Genomic DNA, 20589 nt, shown 5'->3' on the forward strand with positions numbered 1-20589 from the left:
TATGCCTGCACTTAAAACGTGTTCAGTGCAATCGCGAATCTCTCCTCTTCGCTTAAAGTAAGCGTGTATGTGCTTAAACTGTGTCCCGTGCGTTCGCGCATGGCCAAGTACTCTTCTCTTCGATTTCTTTCTCTTTGCTCTTGGCATAAACGCTGTCAAAACGGCAACAACCAATCAAAAATAGGCTTCAACGACTGACCAATGAAAACGCGACATCGTACATGGAATCTTATTGGTTGATATTGAACCGCACATGGAACACATGGAATAAGTTCACTAAAGTTCAATCAAGACAAGCCGAGATGGATCCGCTGAATCGACAATCTCAGGTAACCAGTTTTATTTGTTTTGATGTTAAATATGTCAAATGTATCTTAGAAATGTCTGGGAAGAGGGCGATTGGATTATTTTACATATAAATTACATAGACTATCTATCTGCACAATATGTATTGTAAACATTGGTACTCCAGACTCTAAAGTTATCTGAAAGGAAATGATACAGGGCTGGATTTCCCGAAACCTTCTTAACTCTTTGTCGTTTTTAAATTATACCTTAAGCTAAAGTGGTATCTAACGTTAATACGTGTTTCCCGAAACGTTCTTGGTTAAGTATAACTTCTGTAAGTCATACGTTAGTAAGGTTGGTCTGGACCACTCTTAGCTATACCGTATCACTGTTGATATATACAAATATAATTCTGAAGCTGTAACACACCCAGTGTTCAATTAGGATTATGGCAAAGAATAAATACAAAGATTCACTGCTAAATTCAAATGTGCTTTTGCACTGAACCAGAGACAAACGCGCTCAACGCTTGTCATATTTCATACACAGATATCTCATTTTTTCTGTTCTACTAGTAGTACGTGGTGGTGGTGGTGGGGTACTGACATTCTGTTTAATTACTGACATTCTTCCAAATATATTCCTTTGTGTTCAGCAGATCAAAAAATGCATACTAGTTTGAAACTACTTGAGGGTGAGTAAATTATGACTTTAATAATTTTCATTTTTGGGTGAATATCCCTTTAAGCAACAATAAGGTATAGTTTGGGGAACACGTCTAGAAAAGGTCATTATAGTGTCTTTAAACCTGACAATTACTAGTAGTTCTGGAATTTTGTTATTCATTGTAAGAAATACCATTAGTAACTGTTATATTAGATGTCTAACATCTGCTTTAGATTTTATAATGACTAGCCTACTTTTTTTCCCCTACAGATCTTGCTTAGACGACTAATCTTGGACAGATTACTGAATAAGCTGCAGTATATTGTTAGCCATTCTGCCTCAGGCCTCAACCTCGATTATCTACATATGAACTAATACTCATTGATGCATTAGAAGAACAAAATGTTATCCCAGAATGCATTGTAAATGCCCTTAGAGACCTCTGTATTTTGGTGAGAGAGCAGGTTGAAAATAAAACACTTCAAATTGAGGTGGAGGCAGTCGCAGGAGTTATGGGACGACCTAAATTAACAGTTGAAAATAAGAAGATTAAGTCCTTGCTAGAGATTCAGCTGCCCGTCCCTTGCATAGCCAAACTGTAAGGAGTTCGTGAAAGTACAGTTTTCCGTTGGATGAGAGAGTTTGGACTGTCTGTGTCAGACTCCTACAGTACAATATGTGACCAAGAGCTTGATATGTTAGTGACCAACATCAAGTCTCAAATGCCTCATGTGGGCTATAGATTGATGATGGGAAGGTATGTTGCCTGGCTGGAGAAAGGTCTTCTGTATTAAAAAACGTCCTGGGACATATACTTCCAACAGAGTGCTGTCATGCATACCCTCGGGATATCACATTACATAATTATAAAAAATGTTTAACAAGAACCAACCATATTTACAATTTTAATTTTGTTTACACAAATACAAACCTTGTGTGGATCTGGGGGTGGATGAAGTCTAGTGCATGTGGATACCAACCACAAACTGATAAGGTAGGTTTCTAACATTTTTGTATAATTGTACATGAGACTGCAATAGAAATAATTAATACAATTAGTTAATTGTACATGAGACTGCAATAGAAATAATTAATACAATTAGTTTTCTTCCAACTAGATAAAACATTGTCATATTTGGGGGCATTGACGGTTTTTCCAGAACAGTAATAAGATGTGTTTGTATGTTTATAAATAATACTGTCATTACATATTTTGTTGTGATATCTACTGTCCATTCCAAGTAAACATCATGCTATGCATTTGCTCTCTTTAGATAATGTACTTGGATGCAGCTAACAACAACAAGGCATCAACTGCCTTTTCCTTCTTTTTACAATCCATTGAGAAGAATGGTGTGCCTTCAAGGTAATTGCTAGTAAAAATCTGTATTTTTTTATAAAGTACATTATAGTACATTTGAACCCGTAGTGTACTACAAGTGGTAACATTTTAGTTCATATTTAATGGTGTCTCAAAATAGCACAGTTGAGTACACTTAGATGTTCTTAAAATTATCTTAAGAAGTACTAAAGAAGAATTTCTGGTAAATGGAGCACTTGAAGTACATTATAGAAATGTACTTTTTTCACCTGGGCTATCATACTAAGAGACTAACACAATACTGAGACTAACATTTCCTTATGTGTTACATAGAAGAAAGTAAGTCATGCAGGTTTGGAACAACATGAATGAAAAATTAACTTATTGGCTAAACTGTTAAACCGATTGACTAATCTTTTACATTCATGCGAAGGGTTAGGGGTGATCAAGGAGTCGAGAACCTCAACATTGCACGCTTCATGTTCACTGTAAGGGGAACAGACAGAGCAAGTTTCATTTCTGGCAAAAGCGTACATAACCAAAGGTAAAGTAAGAAAACGCAGGTTGTAGGATAAGATGTTTCGTTAAATTTGTTTAATTTTCTGTAGCCATGCCATATTTAAATGTAGAATATACTTTGTTTTTCAATTATAGTCATGATTAGACTTTTCAAGCTATTTTACATAATATTTAGCTCCATTTGTGTTCTTAAGTATCACATAGTAATCATTCTTCCTGTTACAGAATCGAACGGCTCTGGCATGATGTGTGGACAGCAGTGACTTCCACATATTACGATACCCTCAATGGTCTTGAAGAAGGTGGCTTGCTGGACATCTCAAACACAATACACATTTTCCTTGCCCACTTTGTGTTTCTTCCCTGTCTCCGCAAAGACTTGCAGACATTTGCTGAGGGCTGGAACCATCACCCACTCCGCACCGAGGGAAATATGACCCCACATCAGTTGTGGGAGGTGGGACTTATGCAGAATAGCATCAGTGAGATTGAAAATTTAGAGGTATTTAGAGGTTTTATTTCTCTAACACAAATAATGTTTCTTAGAGGTTGCTTATTTGACTAAGAATTTTAATGATTACATTTCCCTAGGATGTAGAGAACTGTGACATAGACTGGGAAAGTGCCATTTTCCATGAGGAACCATTAACCGTATTTGGAGTTGTGGTTCCAGAACTCCTCCCCCCTCTAAATGAACAAGAAATGAGAAGCCTCCAAGCTGCTGTTGACCCTACAGTGACATCACACTCGAACGGTAGAGACATCTATATTCAGTGCTTTGATATTTTTCACTGACAAATTGTGAATACGCTTAATCTATTGTCCTTTGCTTGTTCAGATCTACTTGAGATGAAAACATGTATTTTCCAATTACACTTTATTGAACATCAGAAAAAATATTCAAATGTGAAAATGTGAAGATACAGTGAACTTATCGTAAGATTCAATATCACTCTCTTTTAGGGTGTCACCCTAAACTAAAACTGTAGTGATTGTCACAAAGAAGTATGTGGTGCTGAACAGTGTTGGTGGAATGCTTACCATATGACAGCTTAAACTCTTTATACTAACATTTATCAACTTGAAACTGTAATGTCATACAAGCAATAAATTCCTGGCAAAGAAATTGTGTCCATCGTTTCTAAACTTAATAAATTTCCATGTTAAATTGAAAAGCTTGTGCAGCTAAACCTTCAGAAATTCCTGGCCAAGAAAGAAACCCTCCATCAACACAGTTTTGAAGTCTTCATAGTTTAACATGTGTTTAACAGGTAGCATAATTGTATTGCTGCATGCTGCCACAGTTGGATAACATATCCTATGCTCATTATATTCTGCTTCACAGTTATGGTTGAATTGCACTGTGATTTTGAAATGTGTCTTCTCTTGAGACTCTTGATGTTCTTTAATAATCATCAATCCATCCATTCCATCTTCCATACTGCTTATACTATACATAGTCATGGAAGTGCTGAAAACAACCACATATCCCAGTACTGAAGACAGGAAAACATCCTGAACAGGTAGCGAGTAACAACAAACTGGGGTGCATTTTCCGCAGCCAACAAATCAACAAAACTTGTGACCGTAATTGGCTAACAATGCTTTTGGGAAATGCATCGCTGTTCAGTTAAAGCAGGGGTGGTGAACATTGATCCTGGAGGGCCATTGTTCTGCAGAGTTTAGGCCCAACCCTGAAAAAAAAAACTCACCTGCCTGTAACTTTTGTAATCCCGAAGACCTTGATTAGCTTCAGATGTGTTTGATTAGGGTTGAAGCTAAACTCTGCAGGACAACAGCCCTCTATAGGGTTAACGTTCCCCACCCCTGAGTTAAAGGGATAGTTAAAAAAAAAAAGCTGTCATTTACTCATCTTTCAAAATCTGTTTTTACTTTAAAAGAAAAAAGTTTTCTATATAACGACAGTGAAGAAGAATACCTTTTATGCAATATTTTCCTAAAGTAATTTAAATGACCACATAAAGAGGAAGACTTGGATTGTAGTTTAATAAGGAATGTGGTGCAGAATTGTTATGATACTTGCAAGCCCCTTGTCAGAATTCACTTTCATTGTATTGATAAGAGCAGCATGAATCAGCACATTTTTTTTCTAAGCCATGCAAGTTTAGAATGATGTGAAGGTGAGTAAATCACTATTTGTAATAAGAACTTTTATTTTAGTGTGAATTTTACATTCACTTTTAAGACAATATTGGATTTGTAGTTTTAGTGTTTTTACTTTGCTCCAGTTCCTGAAGAAGGTCTTGCAGATGGTTCATCATGGCAACCTCGACCTGTTCTCTGTATGAGCCCTTTTCACTGAACTCTGCCTGGCAAATGGAAATGACAAAGTCTGCATCCGCAACCTGTTAAGTAAAAGTTGAAAAACAATGAATTTTTTTTTTTTTTTTTTTTTTTAATTAAAGCATAGTCTTATCTAGAGCAGTGGTTCCCAAACCTGTCCTGAAGGACCCCCAGCACTGCACATTTTGTATGTTGCCCTTATCTGACACACCTACTTCAGGTCTTGCAGTCTCTACTAATGAGCTGATAAGTTGAATCAGGTGTGTCACCCTAAGCCTACTACTACTACTATACTTACTGCCGTTTCTGTCCCAGGAACAAACAGAGGCTGACAAATTTCTGGGTGTTTTTCCATAAGACCACCAATGCCATAAAGCTGCAAACCCTTCCTAATCTCTTGCAGCATAGGGATCAACTTAAGAGTGGCATGTAGGATAATAGCTCTGGAAAAATAGCATTGTGAGAGACAAAGTTAATTTCTATGCACACAAATGAATTTAATTCTGCCAAACCTCACTCAAATTAATATTCATAAACAATTCCTACATACCGGATAATTTCATCCTTCTTCTCTAAGCTGACTACGCCTAGATAGCCACAGCTCAAAATGTCTTCTGTGAGCTCTGTAATTGAGCTTTCTGTAGCTGATTCAACCTGTAATAATTGTGCATATCTCAAAGGTCTTCTTTAAAAAAAACGTGTCTATCATAATCATCTAAATAAAAATACCTGTGCTGTAAGATCACGAAAGGGCCCATCTCCCAGATAATTTTTTTCTAGGTGCGCAAACTCTAGAGAGCCACTACACAGGACCTTATAGCACCAATGTGCAATGAAGTTTGGGGCTGGGCCAAGCTGACCGCCATTATTTCTCCTATAGTCCTGAATAAGCAAAATAATTTTCTTTACTTTTTTTTTTCACATAGTAAACATTTAATAACAGAAAGTGAGATGAAATTATTGTCTTATAAAATATCAAAATACATACTTGAAATGACCTTTGTCCAGATCAGACAGAGAATACTTTGGTGCTCCTCCCTCAAAAAAACGCCCTTCAATGCCTCTGATAATTTCTTAAATGAGAAAATGGTTATTGTAACAATTCTGCATGACTTGTAAAAGTTTATCACATATACAGCACCAACCATTCCCGTTTGAAACCCAGCTAATCAGCTGATGAGTAAATTCAGATGTGTTAAAAATAGAGAAACTTTAAAAACATGCAGTGATCAGGAAACTCCAGGAATGTTTGGAAAAACCCTGATCTACAATTGCTGAATATATTTTTATTCATGTTATGCAATCATGCCTGTGAGAAATTCCTTGCTCAGTGCCCCAGTGTCTACTCCAGCTTCACCTATAAAGGCAACTTTCAGTTTGTTAATGGCCCCTCTCCAGCATGTTTTGTCTCGATACGGTGATGTCAAATCTATGCCCTTCTGTAATTACGGCCGCACTGATGCTTTTGAGAACATCTTCAAGGCTAGGTAAGAAGAAAAAAAACCAAAAATTACAGCTAAAATATTTAATACATATTAACTGCTGTAAAAAATGTAAAATTGTATATCCAAGTTAAAAAAAAAAAAAAATAGTCATACCTTTCGATTTTACAGCCAAATGGTTCAAAAATATCTTCCAGATCAGAAATCGGTGCTTTGGAATTCTCCAAACTGCATCAAACACACGTGCAACAGAATAAAACAACGAATTAAAAATACAGACAACTAAATTAATTAAATCCATTGTATTGCAATTTGTGAATTAAGTTACCTTTCACCGCAAAAGCTGGCATGAATTTCTAAATAATCCATTGGAAAATTATTTAGACACAGTGGACAGGCAGCCTAAAAACACAATAATGCAATCAGCCAAGAAAACAAATTACCACTAAAAAAACTATACATATCACTTAAAGCTAAAGTGCATATTATTTTCGATGTTAAAATACTCATATACTCACATTGTCATAATGTAGAAACTATAAATATGAAATTCATCAGCTGAATTCTTTGCTAACTGTACACATTGTCTCTTTATTGCTAAATAAATATTATCATTGCTATTTTTGTTTTAAGTGACCTGTCCATCTGAGTTTGTCTGTATGTTCATACAGTGGTGCAAAAAAAAACAAAAACACTTCAGCTATAATGATTAAAGAACTATGCTGGGTAGTAGTGGTCTGGCAGTATTGTTAATTTGATACCTCATTGTTTGATTTATTAGTGCTAGTGCTGGCTTCTGCCGAGGACAATCCAGCAGTAGTGGCTACAGGATAAGACTGCAATGAAAACATATGTATTAAGAGTCATCAGCAAGTCAATTTATCCACCACTAAATATCGTTAAAAAAAAAACCCAACAAATTAGAATTAGTGTTAGGTAGTACAATTTTATGGTAAATGCTATTGTTAATTTGATACCTCGGAGCTTGCTTTACTAGTGCTGCTGCCACCTTCTGAAATGGGTTTTGGTAATGCTGATCCATTGAATACAGGAAGAGGAGAAGACTACAATGAAAATATAAGACATATAATCACCTTTCAAAAAACATGACAACATTTTCCATTAAAGAACATTTAAATGTTACAGTGAGGTTAAAGTTTTCCTAAAAATGTAATTACCCTTCCAGAACTAGTGGTATCATCCTCAGTGGACGGTTCAATGGTATTGCATGACTTAACATGCATAGACAAGATTTGTAGTGGCATGGACAAGCTGCAGTTTTGGCAGGTTGCTTTTGGCATTTTCTGAAATTCCATGGCATCTGAAGGAAGAGGCATTGTATCTAGTTCCTCTTGAAGAGGAACTATAAACATGGTAATCTTTCCACCTCCACTTGATGATTTTAAATACTAGCCATTATAGCCATCAGCTTCTGGTGGGACAATCATCAGTTTTCGCTGTCCTGATCCACCTTTAAAGACAACAAATCCAACTAGATACTACTGAGGTTCTTACTCGGTGTCACACAATAACAACATGTTGTAATTTTTTCACATTTGTAAATTTAGAATACAATTTAGAATTTAGAATATTTTTATCTTAATTACCAAGAGGCTTGTACAGGAGCCACCCTCCAGTGAGTTTTGGATAGTGTTCCATCAGTTGCCTTGTTATCTGCACAAAAACAGATTTCTGGGTAACCAAAACATTCAGTAATACTCCTACATTTATTTTAAAAGCAGACATACTTAACACAAATGGTAAAAATGAATAGAATGTTAACAGTACTTTCAGTACATTACAACTTTAAAACTTTTTAATATACTAAAATGAATCTGCATACAATAAGTGGCGGTTTCCCGGACAGAGATTATGCCTAGTCCTAGAATAAAATGGCCCTCTAAACCAGATTAACAGAAATCTGCTTTCTCTGTCATGGTTTAAAATAGTCCTAGACTTAGTATAGTCTAGAGTTTAATAAGATGATTTCCTGGAGGAAGACTAGAGCTACTCCAGGACTAAATTGAGGCTTAAATTAAACCTACCAGGAGACAGGTTTAACTTCAGATTAACGTTGTTTCAAAGAAGACACATATATTACAGTGTATGTATATACATGTATATATACATATACAGTGTATATCAATCCATATATACTGTTCACTTTATTTAAACAATTTATTTTGATTTAACACCATTGTTTCTTGTTCAAATGTTATTGCTTCATTTAAAATTGACTTGAAATGGTTACTAGAACTCACTTGATGTTTTCATTTTGAAATAACATGTTTCGGTCAAGTAACCCAATCAAACATTACTTTCACTCCCCATCATGCTTTGCACCGGGCTGAAGTGGGAGAGTAAATGTTTAAAAAGTGTTATTTTATGCAGTTTTTAGAAAGATGAGTATATGGACAGACTTCTTACTATTAAATGTTCTATTATGTAAATGTTTTTGTTATGTTAATGTTTTTGGAGATTACTGTTGTAGAGTTTGTGTTTGGGTTGAGGACCTGATAACAACAATTGCCTTTTTTTAAAAATGAAGCAACTACTAAGATAGTCCTTTAGATCAAACCAGTGTCATTTCTAGACTGCCAACACTGATCATCACGTGTGTAAATAGTTATGTTAGTTTGTTGCTATGTAAAGGACAAAACAAAAGCCTCAATAATCATATGATTATTATACATATAGAATTATTCTATTTAAAAATAATTCATTACAAACAGATTTCCATGCATTTATTTTTTCACAGCTGGAGTATTTTGCTTGCTTTAAAATAAATCTCTTGTTTAGGTATGTTTTTATATTGGAGTCTTTTTTGCTGCAATTGTTTTCCTTGGATTTTCTTCTCAGTTCCCTGCAATTTTAAGCTTTTATTGGTTCATTCTATGTTTTCTAGGCAACCTCTCTCATGCTAATTCAGATTTGCACAGTTGGTTTTAAATTAATCTAGTTTATTTCAATTCAGGACTCCATAGTCCAGGTTTTAGTAATCTGTACTTAATCTGTGTTTCAGAAAGCCATTTTTTAAACCACAATTTACTATTCTGGATTAAGGCCTATCCTGGCTTAATTTAAATCCTGTCCAGGAAACCGCCCCCAACAACCTGATAATGTGCTATAATCTGAACAGAATTCACAATGGAATGCAAACAATACTGTAGTAAAATCGATTTAATATTAAACCTTTTTTTGATCCAGCTCACTTATGTCCTTTTCTAATTTACTTCAGAGTGGTCAGCATCTTCAGATAATTTAACTGTACACCTTCCCATTCCAGCAAGGAAAAGTGTCAAATCATCTGATGGTTTTGGTGTCTTTTCCACATTCTTATTGACTAAATAAAACTGCATGGACAGAGTCCTGCTGCTGGTGTTGACCACTTTACATGGAGATCGAAACCTTTTTCGTCCCTTTTGAGATCAAATTACAATCTTTCCTAAACATAAATAACCTGGTCATTTCTCTCTGCACTGGTGTCTGCTGCTGCTGAGCAGTTGTTTGAATCTGCCCTGTCTGTAGCTGGCTGTCTGATCTTATCTGATCACTAATCAATGTTATGAGATGACGAGTTGCTTCATCGATGATGGCAGACTGGAATAGTAATACAGTATACAGCATTTTAGAATTTTAAACCATAACATTTTATCTGGTAGATCAATATTTGTATATTTTAGTTAGGTTACAGAAATTAATGTTTCCATTAAGGGTTTTAGCTTTGTAAGGCACTGTATCTGTGTTTTTTCTTTTTTATCCAATACAAATAACCTGGTACTTAAGTCAATCTCAATACTATGTTACCAATCAACATCAACAAAAGCCACCTTAATACTACAAAATGTGTAACCTACATCATTTATGATATTTATTGCTGATTAATAATTTATAAAATAAAGAAAGAAAGAAAGAAAGAAAGAAAAAGACTGTGATAGTACATTCAGAATTAATTTAGTAAACAACTCCAGCGTTCTCCGTGGCGAGTAACGTTAATCAAAATGCCTCTGATTGGCCAAACTGCATTAACAGAAAGTGATGATGACACTTTTCATTAATTTCACATCACTTCATTCGTGACAGCCATAGATAACATAATATTACCTGGGCATTTTGCCCCCTTATCTTAGATTCCCCCGAAATATTTGTTCAGATTTGAATTTAGCAGTTGATCTCGCTACGTACTTAATGTTTAATCACTGGTGTGATTGCACGAGACAATGTGTTAATTATCAGACGTAAAATATTATTTTTGCCTTTTGGAATCGGCTTTCAAATCTATTTGGCTAAAAAATCTCACTTTCAATGGGCATGGCACGTAGTGTGAAGAGTGTGGTTGTCAGTCTAGGTAATTTATATGTAAAATAATCCAATCGCCCTCTTCCCAGACATTTCTAAGATACATTTGACATATTTAACATCAAAACAAATAAAACTGGTTACCTGACATCGTCGATTCGGCGGATCCATCTCGGCTCGTCTTGATTGAACTTAAGTGAACTTATTCCATGTGTTCCATGTGCGGTTCAATATCAACCAATAAGATTCCATGTACGATGTCGCGTTTTCATTGGTCAGTCGTTGAAGCCTATTTCTGATTGGTTGTTGCCGTTTTGACAGGATTTATGCCAAGAGCAAAGAGAAAGAAATCGAAGAGAAGAGTACTTGACCATGCGCGAACGCACGGGACACAGTCTAAGCACATACACGCTTACTTTAAGCGAACAGGAGAGATTCGCGATTGCACTGAACATGTTTTAAGTGCAGGCATACTCTCTGAGCGAGCCCAGAGAAAATTCTTACAAGAGCAACGTGTATCTGAGAGCGCGCGCCCAGTTCCCGCGCGCGAGCAGAGAGATTTGTGCTCCGCACATTATATTCCGCGCACGAGCAGAGAGATTCGCGCTCCGCACATTATATTCCGCGCGCGAGCAGAGAGATTCGCGCTCGCGCATTATATTAATGATCTTTCTCGCTACAATAATGCGCTCTCGACATTTGACAGGGAAATAACGCCATAACGTGTTTGCACAGGATCTGCGCAGTTCTCTTCACTAATATTCTCTGGTGTCAATCAGGCTCAAACTGATAACCAATATTGATGATGCCAGTGTTCACAATACAACCAGAGCACATGCCACTGAGGTGAGGGGCGTGACATTTAGACTCGCACTAGACTGTTTAGCGAATAACAACACATTTGGCCAGCAAACCAATTTGAGCCTATTGTGTATTTCTGAGGGAGGGGCTTCATAAAACCAGGAAATCATCAGCGCATTCATAAGGGAGGTGACAAGGGCAGTGTAGAATAAAGAGTAATAAATCATATAAGGAATAATTGACTACGGGCCATTGAATTCTTAGAAAATAATGCACACCCAAGGTTGTGACGTTACACCTCGGGTGTCTATTATTTTCTAAGAATTCAACGGATCAATTCAATTATTCAGATTATACTACAGTTACCACACCTTAAGACATTGATCAGATTATATATTTAAAGGTTTTTGTACTTAAAGCGCTATTGTGAGTAGGATTCATTTCTTCGGCATCTCATCTAATGCCCCCGTTGCTAATTCCAAAATGTAATTTTAGACCTAGTAACGGAGGCTTGAGCCGCTGATAGCAGACTAATGCAGCTAATAACTAAGTTATCAGAAAGAGAGAGAGAGAAATTAAGTGTGTGACTTGCCTCTCTGAGTCTGTGTGTCTCTCAAAAGTGTTCGGCAGCAATTTCTCTACTAATAGTGAAACTTTGTTCATTGTCTTCAGTTTGTCAGCCAATCAGATTCAAGCATTCAATGGCCCCATAGTATAAGTAAGGAATAATTGATGACAGGCTGTTGAATTCTTAGAAAATAATGCACACCTGAGGTGGTGATGAGGCCACGATGCGAAGCGGAGTCTGTCTAGCAAATGTTGTCAGGTAGAATATCAGGAGAATACATTCAAGACAGAGCATCTAGATTCAGAAACTGAATGGAAGGCTGGTGGAAGTTTTCAACTCTGCACATTTTATATGTCTCCCTAATCAAAAACACCTGATTCACTTCATCTGCTTCTTAGTGGAGATTTCAAGACCTGATGGAGTTCACAACTGTATGGCATGTATCGCTCTAAACTCAGGGCTGCAGAGAGGAAATGGCACCAATCAAGAAACTCTACCGACCTCAGTGTGTATCAGTCACTCCTCTCTTCCTTCTCTGCAAATGTCTTCACTGCTAAAGCAACATACTACCACAACAAAATTAACAACCGTTCTGACTCTCGCACACTTTTCAAAACATTCTCTTCTCTTCTTTGTCCCCCCCCCTCCCCCTTCATCATCTCTTACAGTTAATGACTTTGCAGTTTTCTTCACAAATAAGACAAGAACCATCATTGACCAATTCTCCACACCGCAGACTGATGATAACTTCATAAGAACTAATACACACTCTCTCTCCTCCTTCTCTCCACTCTTGGAGATGGACATTTCCAAACTTATCCTTTCCAATCATCCTACTACTTGTCCACTTGATCCTATCCCCACCCACCTTCTTCGGGGCATTTCTTCTTCAGTCATACCTTCACTTACATTATCAACACCTCGCTTCACTCTGGTACATTTCCCACAGCATTTAAGCAGGCTCGGGTAAGCCCACTGCTGAAGAAACCATCTCTAAATCCAGCACTTCTAGAAAACTACAGACCGGTATCCCTTCTTCCATTTATTGCAAAGACACTTGAGCGAGTTGTGTTCAACCAACTCTTTATGTTTCTTGTACAGAACAACCCCCTGGACAGCAACCAGTCTGGCTTGAAAAGCAGCCATTCAACTGAGACTGCCCTGCTCTCCATTACTGAAGCCCTGCAACTGGCGAGAGCAGCTTCCAAATCCTCAATACTCATCTTGCTGGATCTGTCTGCTGCTTTTGACACTGTTAACCACCAGATTTTGCTGTCCACCCTCAGAAAGATGGGCATCTCTGGAACCGCACTCCTGTGGTTTAAGTCCTACCTCTCAGGTAGGTCCTTCAGGGTGTCTTGGAGGGTTAAGGTTTCTAAGTCACAACTTCTTGCTACTGTGGATCCTCAAGGCTCAGTGCTTGGACCACTTCTCTTCTCCATCTACATGACGTCATTAGGATCTGTCATTCAGAAGCATGGCTTTTCTTATCACTGCTATGCTGATGACACTCAACACTGAACTCTACTTCTCATTCCAACCAGATGATCTGACGGTAGCTGCTTGCATTTCTAGCTGGATGAAGGACCATCACCTTCAGCTCAACCTTACTAAGACAGAACTGCTTGTGATTCCAGCTAATCCATTGTTTTATCAAAACTACTCTATACAGCTGGGATCGTCGACCATAACTCCTTCCATGACAGCCAGAAACCTAGGAGTTGTGATGGATCATCAGTTACGCTTCACAGACCATATTGTTACAATGACCTGGTCCTGCAGATTTGCCTTATACAACATTAGCAAGATCAGACTCTTCCTGTCAGAGCAAGCAACACAACTTCTTGTCCATGCTCTTGTTCTCTCCAGACTGGAGTATTGTAATGCTCTCTTGGCGGGCCTTCCTGCATGTTCTATCAAGCCTCTGCAACTGATCCAGAATGCAGCAGCGAGAGTTGTCTTCAATGAGCCAAAAAAGGCTCACTTTACTCCTCTCCTCATCAGGTTACACTGGCTACCAGTAGCCGCTCGCATCAAATTCAAGGTACTGATGTTTGCCTACAAGACGGCCACTGGCACAGCACCAATATACCTAAACTCACTAGTTCAAACTTGTGCGCCCTCCAGAAGCTTGCGTTCTGCAAGTGAACGGCGCCATCCCAAAGAGGTTCAAAATCACTCTCACGGACCTTTTCCTGGACTTTGTCCAGCTGGTGGAAGGACCTCCCAATCTCAATTCGAACAGCTGAGTCTTTACTCATCTTCAAAAAACATCTAAAGACATATTTTTCGCCAGCACTTGACCAACTAATACTAGCACTTACCTTTTCTTTTCTTTTCTTTTCTTTTTTCTTTTCTTTTCTTTTCTTTTCTTTTCTTTTCTTTTCTATTCTATTCTATTCTTGAAAAAAAAAAAACATAACTACGTGTTCTGTGCTAGACTAACTGAGACTTGTCATGGCACTTGTATACTGTTGTTGTTCTCTCGCTGGTCTGATTGCTTCTATTGTTCTTATTTGTAAGTCGCTTTGGATAAAAGCATCTGCTAAATGATTAAATGTAAGTGTAAATGTAAACAGTTAAGCAATTTATTAATGCAGCAAATCTGCACAAGGATCTGTTTCAAAGTTAACATCTTGAACGGCCATCTCATACGTGTGCAATTCAGGTGTCTGAAATCTAGAATAGGTCTGAGGGAGCCATCTTACTTGGGAACAAGGAAGTAGCGGCTGAAGAAGCCTGACTCAATTGTAAAAATTAACCCCAAGTTCAAAGGGAATCAAGTCTAAAGATTCAGAATCAACTTGATTAAAACAGTTTCAAAATTGATAGTTTACACTTTATCAACTATGCGTCCAGCCAAAGGTCTTAATACTGTACATGCTAGCAATATTTTTTTTCCTATGAGCTAGGTAACAAGATCTGGGCAAACGTTTAGCTTTATAAATACACAACACAAGACACTGCTTCTTTATAATGAAACAAGAATTTATTGTTTACTACTCTAGGATACATGGAACTATACTACTAAAAAGCACACACACATACAGTTCAGAGGATGAGAGTTACTGAGTTTGATTGAAGTCCCAAAAGTCTAGTATTTGCTACTAGTTCTTAAATTGCAACTTGAGAAAATCAAAAAAGCAGATATTTGGCTTATCTTTAACTGCTAAAGAAGATTCAGCACCAGTTTCAGCAAGGAGAAGATTTTGTCTGTTACTTGCATTTGCTGAGGGAATCCTGGCTCTTCTGGTTGGATGGCACTCAGTCCTTGGATTGGCAGTCCCAATTGTCCCATTGGCAGTTGCAGGTGACTACGAGAATGTGTGTCTGTGTTGTGCATGTTCAAAATGCAATAAAGTCTGTGACACTCTAACGAAAAGAGCTTTTTTCTCCTGCTCCAGCGATAACGGCTTCACATTCAGCCGTGAAACCGCCAGTAGAGTCTGGCTTGCAGCTTCCCAATGTATCTGGCGATACTCACGCCCCTATATCAGGTGTCGGACCTCCGCAGCCGCGGCTTGCTCTCAACACCTCACACAAACACATGTCCGTGGCACTCACACATTCAGCAGAAGGCTCGCGCTCCCCGTTAATCAGCGAGGCACAGCCCTCGCTAACATACAGCGGTCCCACTCGTCCCGTGAGCTTTCTGAACACGACCCTGGTATACAGCGGCGTTGCTCAGAATTCAGATGGCAAGGCACTCCGCGTTCTGTGTCTTTTTGCGAGCACATGGCAGTCCATTCCGGTGCTGGGGCAAGAATTTCTCAATCTCCTTGCGAAACACGGGATAGAAGTAGTTCCAACGAGCGAGAGAGAGAGCAGGTTTTACAGCTGGTACTTTCTCGTTCCAAAGAAAGAAGGTGGTCTCCATCCAATCTTAGACCTGAGACCCATCAACCGTGCATTTTATAAACGTGCTTTCAAAATGTCAACACTAAAGCTGATACTCATGCAGATTCGATCCGGAGATTGGTTTATTTCGGTGGACCTGAAGGACACATATTTTCGTATCTAGATCGCCCCTCGTCGTTTCCTTACAGAGAATGGAGACTGAACCCCGGGACAGTGAGGCTGATCTGGGAACGGTTCTGGAAAGCGGAGGTAGACTTGTTCATGACAGAGGAGAACACGCATTGCCCTCTGTTCTTCTCTCTGTCACGCTCTCCCCTAGGTGTGGAACACACACGATGCCATGGCCAAATGACCGTCTGTATGCGTTCCCCCCGCTGAAGATTTTGTCACAAGTGCTACAAAAAATCAGAGAGGAGAAGGCATCAGTGTTATTAGTCACTCCGTACTGGCCGAACAGTCCTTGGAAGAGGCCTTCCCGATTATCTACTGGTAATTCTAATGGCTCCTCCGTGGCCGATCCCTCTGAGACGGACCCCAACCCCGAATGGTGGAAACTTCAGGTGTGGATGGTGTGTGGACATGCATGATGGACACGATTACAGAGGTGCGAGCCCCTTCTATGAGACGCCTGTATGCCTGTACATGGGCAGTGTTTGAGAGATGGTGTGAATTTTATTAGCACTGTAGGCTGATTAAATAGGGGATAAACTGTAAAATGTCACTGAAGACACTTTGGAATCAATCTGATTCTTTCGTGAAAGTACAACGCAGAGCAACTCTCCAAACTTAAGAACGCGGACGGCCAGCCCGAGGAAGAAAACGAGGCATACTCTCGGACTGCCAACTTGACTGAAGACGCTGTATCTAGCATTTTTGAAAGAATGTCAGAAAACATGAAACTATGGAAACATCACAAGCCAATTGCTGACATGTCTGCAAAAATCGATATTCTACTTAGTAGACTAGGTGACGCTGAGCAGCGTTTTTCTTATCTTGAAGCCCAGACCACGTCGATGGTTACCTGGGTTTCAGATCTAGAAAATGCCGGTTACGTGATGCTGGTATCAGATATGCATTTATGTACGCATTAAGGTGTTTGACTCTCCTACAGCAAAGGCGGTGTACCTTTACAATACAATGGATGTGGAGACTTTTCTTAACCTAATTTAAGCTCAACTGAACACTGAAGCAACTCTGTAAGTCAGAAATTATGACTATGTAGCTCACTGGACTCTTTTGGAAAAGACTTATTATATTGCAACAGGCCTACTTCTTCTTTTTTTGTTGTTCTTTAATTTGTAAGATACTGTTATTATCATTATTATTACTAATACTGTCTTATCTTTTATGGTTTATATTTATATTGAAATAGAAGTTCAAGATATGTTTTGGAGATTTAAACTTTGTTGTGCTTCTTATCTTACAACAGCCAGTGTGGTAGTTCAACATGTGTCTTAGTTTTTGGTCTACGTCTTTATTTTACGTTAATTTATTTTATTTGTGATTTGTTCTTTGGGACATATGTAAGAAGCTCCCAGAATAATTTTTTTTCTTTTCCTTATTTCTTTTTTGCTTGTAATATACACCTAGGTTTGGATGTTAATTATGTAGGTGTCCGTTTTTAAGGTACTTTGGAAATGATTTAATGTTTTGTCTATGAATGAACTGCGTGTGGAACATATTTTCTAGTGATTCTTTTTGTTTTAGAGGGGCTGTTGATTCAAGATTCAAATTCGTCATATACACGATTATATATAGAGCATATATAACCAGCAGTGAAAAGTGTCAATTAGCATTGATTTCTGCAATGCTAATGATGCATTAGAAAGGTTCTTTGAATATGGAAAATAGTTTATATATGAAGGTACGCAGCTGGAATCTTAAAAGGGTAAATAATGTTATTAAAAGAAAGAAAATATTAAATATATTAAAGAGGGATAATATTCTAATTGCTTTGTTACAAAAGACCCATCTAAATAATAAGGAACATTAAAAGCTTTGTAGGGATTGGGTAGGGCGGATTTCTTCTTCTTTTTCTACAAAAACTGTGGTGTCTGTATATTACTACATAAAAACCTCCCGTTTACACTAATAACACAAGATTCTGATGAAGAAGGTCGAATTATTTTTTATAAAAGGTTTACTTTATGGTAAGGAAATTGTTATTGGATGTATATACGGCCCTAATAATCTAAATGAGATTTGTTTTGTGCAAGTATTCAGTAGATTGGCAAATTTAGATTGTAATAATGTTAATTTGGTGATTTTAATTGTTTTCTTAATACTACCATGGATAAATTACCCTCAGTTACTTTTGCACTACAAGTTTCTAGTCTGATTTGTGATGCATGTTATGAACAGAATCTTTTTGGTATTTGAAGGTTTCATAATCCTACTTCTAAAGAGTTCACTTTTTTTTCTCACCCGCATCAAGCTGCCTCTCAAATTGATTATATGTTTACTTCATGTCATATGGCTCATTTGGTCAGTCAAGCAGATATTGGTCCCATTACCATCTCTGATCATGCCCTGGTCACTATCTCTATACATTTAATAGATAGTTCAAAAACTTATTTCTTCTGGAAATTATAGCCTTATTATTTGGTGGAATATGTAAAGGAGAAAACAGATTATTATTTATTTTGTAATGATTTAAAAGATACTGATCCCAGAGTGTTATGGGATGCCTACAAAGCTTATATTAGAGGTATGATAATTTCTTATATAAGTACAAAGAATAAGGATAGAATATCTAAACAACTTCAGTTAGAAAAGCAAATATCCCACTTACAAAGGCAGTATTATATCTCAAAATCAGAAGATAAAGCAAATTAGGACGTTATTAAATGATTTGTTGACAGCACAGGCTGAGAGAGATGTTTTTTTTTGTTTTGTTTTTTTGCTAGACAACGTTTATTTGAGATGGGAAATAAACCCAATTGTTCGTTGGAAAAACTTATAAAGAACAGACCAGGTATAAATTGTATCTCAGCGGTGAGAGATGGAGAGGATAGAAGGTGTACTGATGACAAAGAAATTAACAGTGTATTTAGACAGTTTTATGTTGAATTGTATTCATCAGAAGGTAACTCATACAGTCTAAAAGGTTTTTTTTAGTTATTTTTTTTAAATGTATTGGTCCCAATTATAACTACTAGACAGCATGACTTATTAGAATCCTCTTTTTCTTTGACAGAAGTTAAATCTGCTATTTCTTCTCTACAGCCAGGGAAATCCTCAGGCCCCAATGGTTTTGCTGCTGAATTTTTTCAGATATTGCATTACAAGCTTGGTGGTTACATTTTGAGGGCCTTTTCTAAAGCTTTTGAAGAATCATCTGTTTCTGATGTTATGAATACAGTAATTTCACTGTTTTATGGGCTCATACAGGCCCATAAGTTTATTAAATGTCAATATAAAAATACTGGCTAAAATGTCATCAAAACGATTAGAATCGATTATTCCTAGTATAATTAACCCTGATCAGACAGGCTTTATGAAAGGCCATCAATCTTATTATAATACCCAACATTTATTTCATATTATAAACTATCTTGAAAGAACTTCTAGTGTCAATTGATGCAGAGAAAGCATTCGATAGATTGGAGTGGGTTACCTGTTTGAGGTTATGAAGAAATTCAGCTTTGGAGTTAACTTCTATAAAAGGATTAGTTTGTTGTATACGAATCCTAAAGCCTCTATAATAACTAATAATAAAATAATAAATAGTGCAAATTTTAAATGTAAATAAGTATGTGTTAAATAAAATCATGTATAATAGGTGTTGTGTGTTCCAAGTGCATCATGCAAAGGATCATGGGAGCCCAAAGTGTCCATCAGTTGTACCCTTCGAAATCCTTCATTCCGAAGGGCCCTTTGAAGTGGCCAGTTTTGAGCACTTCGATTTGGAATGACCCTTCAATATGGCTGCCATGATTGTTTTCACTCCGAAGTGCCCTTGGGAGGGTGATATATCCTGTTTGGAACACACCGTCAGTCGGAAGTAGTGATAGGTCGTTCTTTAATGATTCGTTAATTTTGAACAAATCTTTATTGTGACTCGGGATAAACGAGTCGTCTCGAGGAGTGATTCATTCAATCGCGCATGCACAACATGGGTTCTGTACTGAGACAGCATAGGTTTAGTTTAAGGGGCTGTCACGTGATGAGAGAAAGATTCAGACTCGAAAGGTGAACTAATCAATTCTCTTTCCGGCTCAGACAGCATAGGTTTAGTTTATGGGGCTGTCATGTGATGAACGAAAGACTCAAGCCCGAAGACTTGTCAGATAAGAGGTGAGTTGAGCTAATCAAAGGCTAAAGACCCAGGTAAATAATGATTTAATCTTTTCTGTTTCTTATAGCATTATAGTTTTGTATTGTTTGTATTGTGATCAACATTTGCGTAAGTAGTAGATGTGTTAGGGAAGTAACATGTAACATTTTAATAACATTTTGCTAAATTTAACAAAATGAACTAAATTACTTGAAAAAACATTCGTTCATTTTGCTGAACGAGACTC

The 20589-nt window shown here is 37.5% G+C and overlaps 1 protein-coding gene and 1 long non-coding RNA gene across 2 annotated transcripts; one reads left to right on the plus strand and one right to left on the minus strand.

Annotated features, from left to right (window-relative positions):
- The first annotated feature begins 2015 nt into the window (after positions 1–2015).
- On the plus strand, positions 2016–5306 carry LOC109049637. Its single transcript, XM_019067301.2, has 5 exons — positions 2016–2118; positions 2229–2320; positions 2709–2819; positions 3020–3296; positions 3386–5306. The coding sequence occupies exons 2-5, from the start codon at positions 2232–2234 to the stop codon at positions 3587–3589; spliced, it is 681 nt and encodes a 226-aa protein (XP_018922846.1). The 5' UTR covers positions 2016–2118; positions 2229–2231; the 3' UTR covers positions 3590–5306.
- Positions 5307–5359: 53 nt separating this feature from the next.
- LOC122137076 lies at positions 5360–5962 on the minus strand. Its single transcript, XR_006154588.1, has 3 exons — positions 5828–5962; positions 5649–5752; positions 5360–5541 (listed from the first exon to the last, which is right to left on the minus strand). It is a non-coding gene; the product is annotated as an uncharacterized LOC122137076 (long non-coding RNA).
- Between the last annotated feature and the right edge of the window lie 14627 nt (positions 5963–20589).

Source organism: Cyprinus carpio, chromosome B4 (assembly GCF_018340385.1).
Source record: "Cyprinus carpio isolate SPL01 chromosome B4, ASM1834038v1, whole genome shotgun sequence".
NCBI lineage: Eukaryota > Metazoa > Chordata > Actinopteri > Cypriniformes > Cyprinidae > Cyprinus > Cyprinus carpio.

Excerpts from the sequence above, each read along its gene's own strand:
- LOC109049637 (XM_019067301.2), top strand. The coding sequence starts at position 2,232 with ATGTACTTGGATGCAGCTAACAACAACAAGGCATCAACTGCCTTTTCC. Across the intron at positions 2,321-2,708 it reads AAGAATGGTGTGCCTTCAAG|GGTTAGGGGTGATCAAGGAG; the intron begins GTAATTGCTAGT and ends ATTCATGCGAAG. Across the intron at positions 2,820-3,019 it reads AAAAGCGTACATAACCAAAG|AATCGAACGGCTCTGGCATG; the intron begins GTAAAGTAAGAA and ends TTCCTGTTACAG.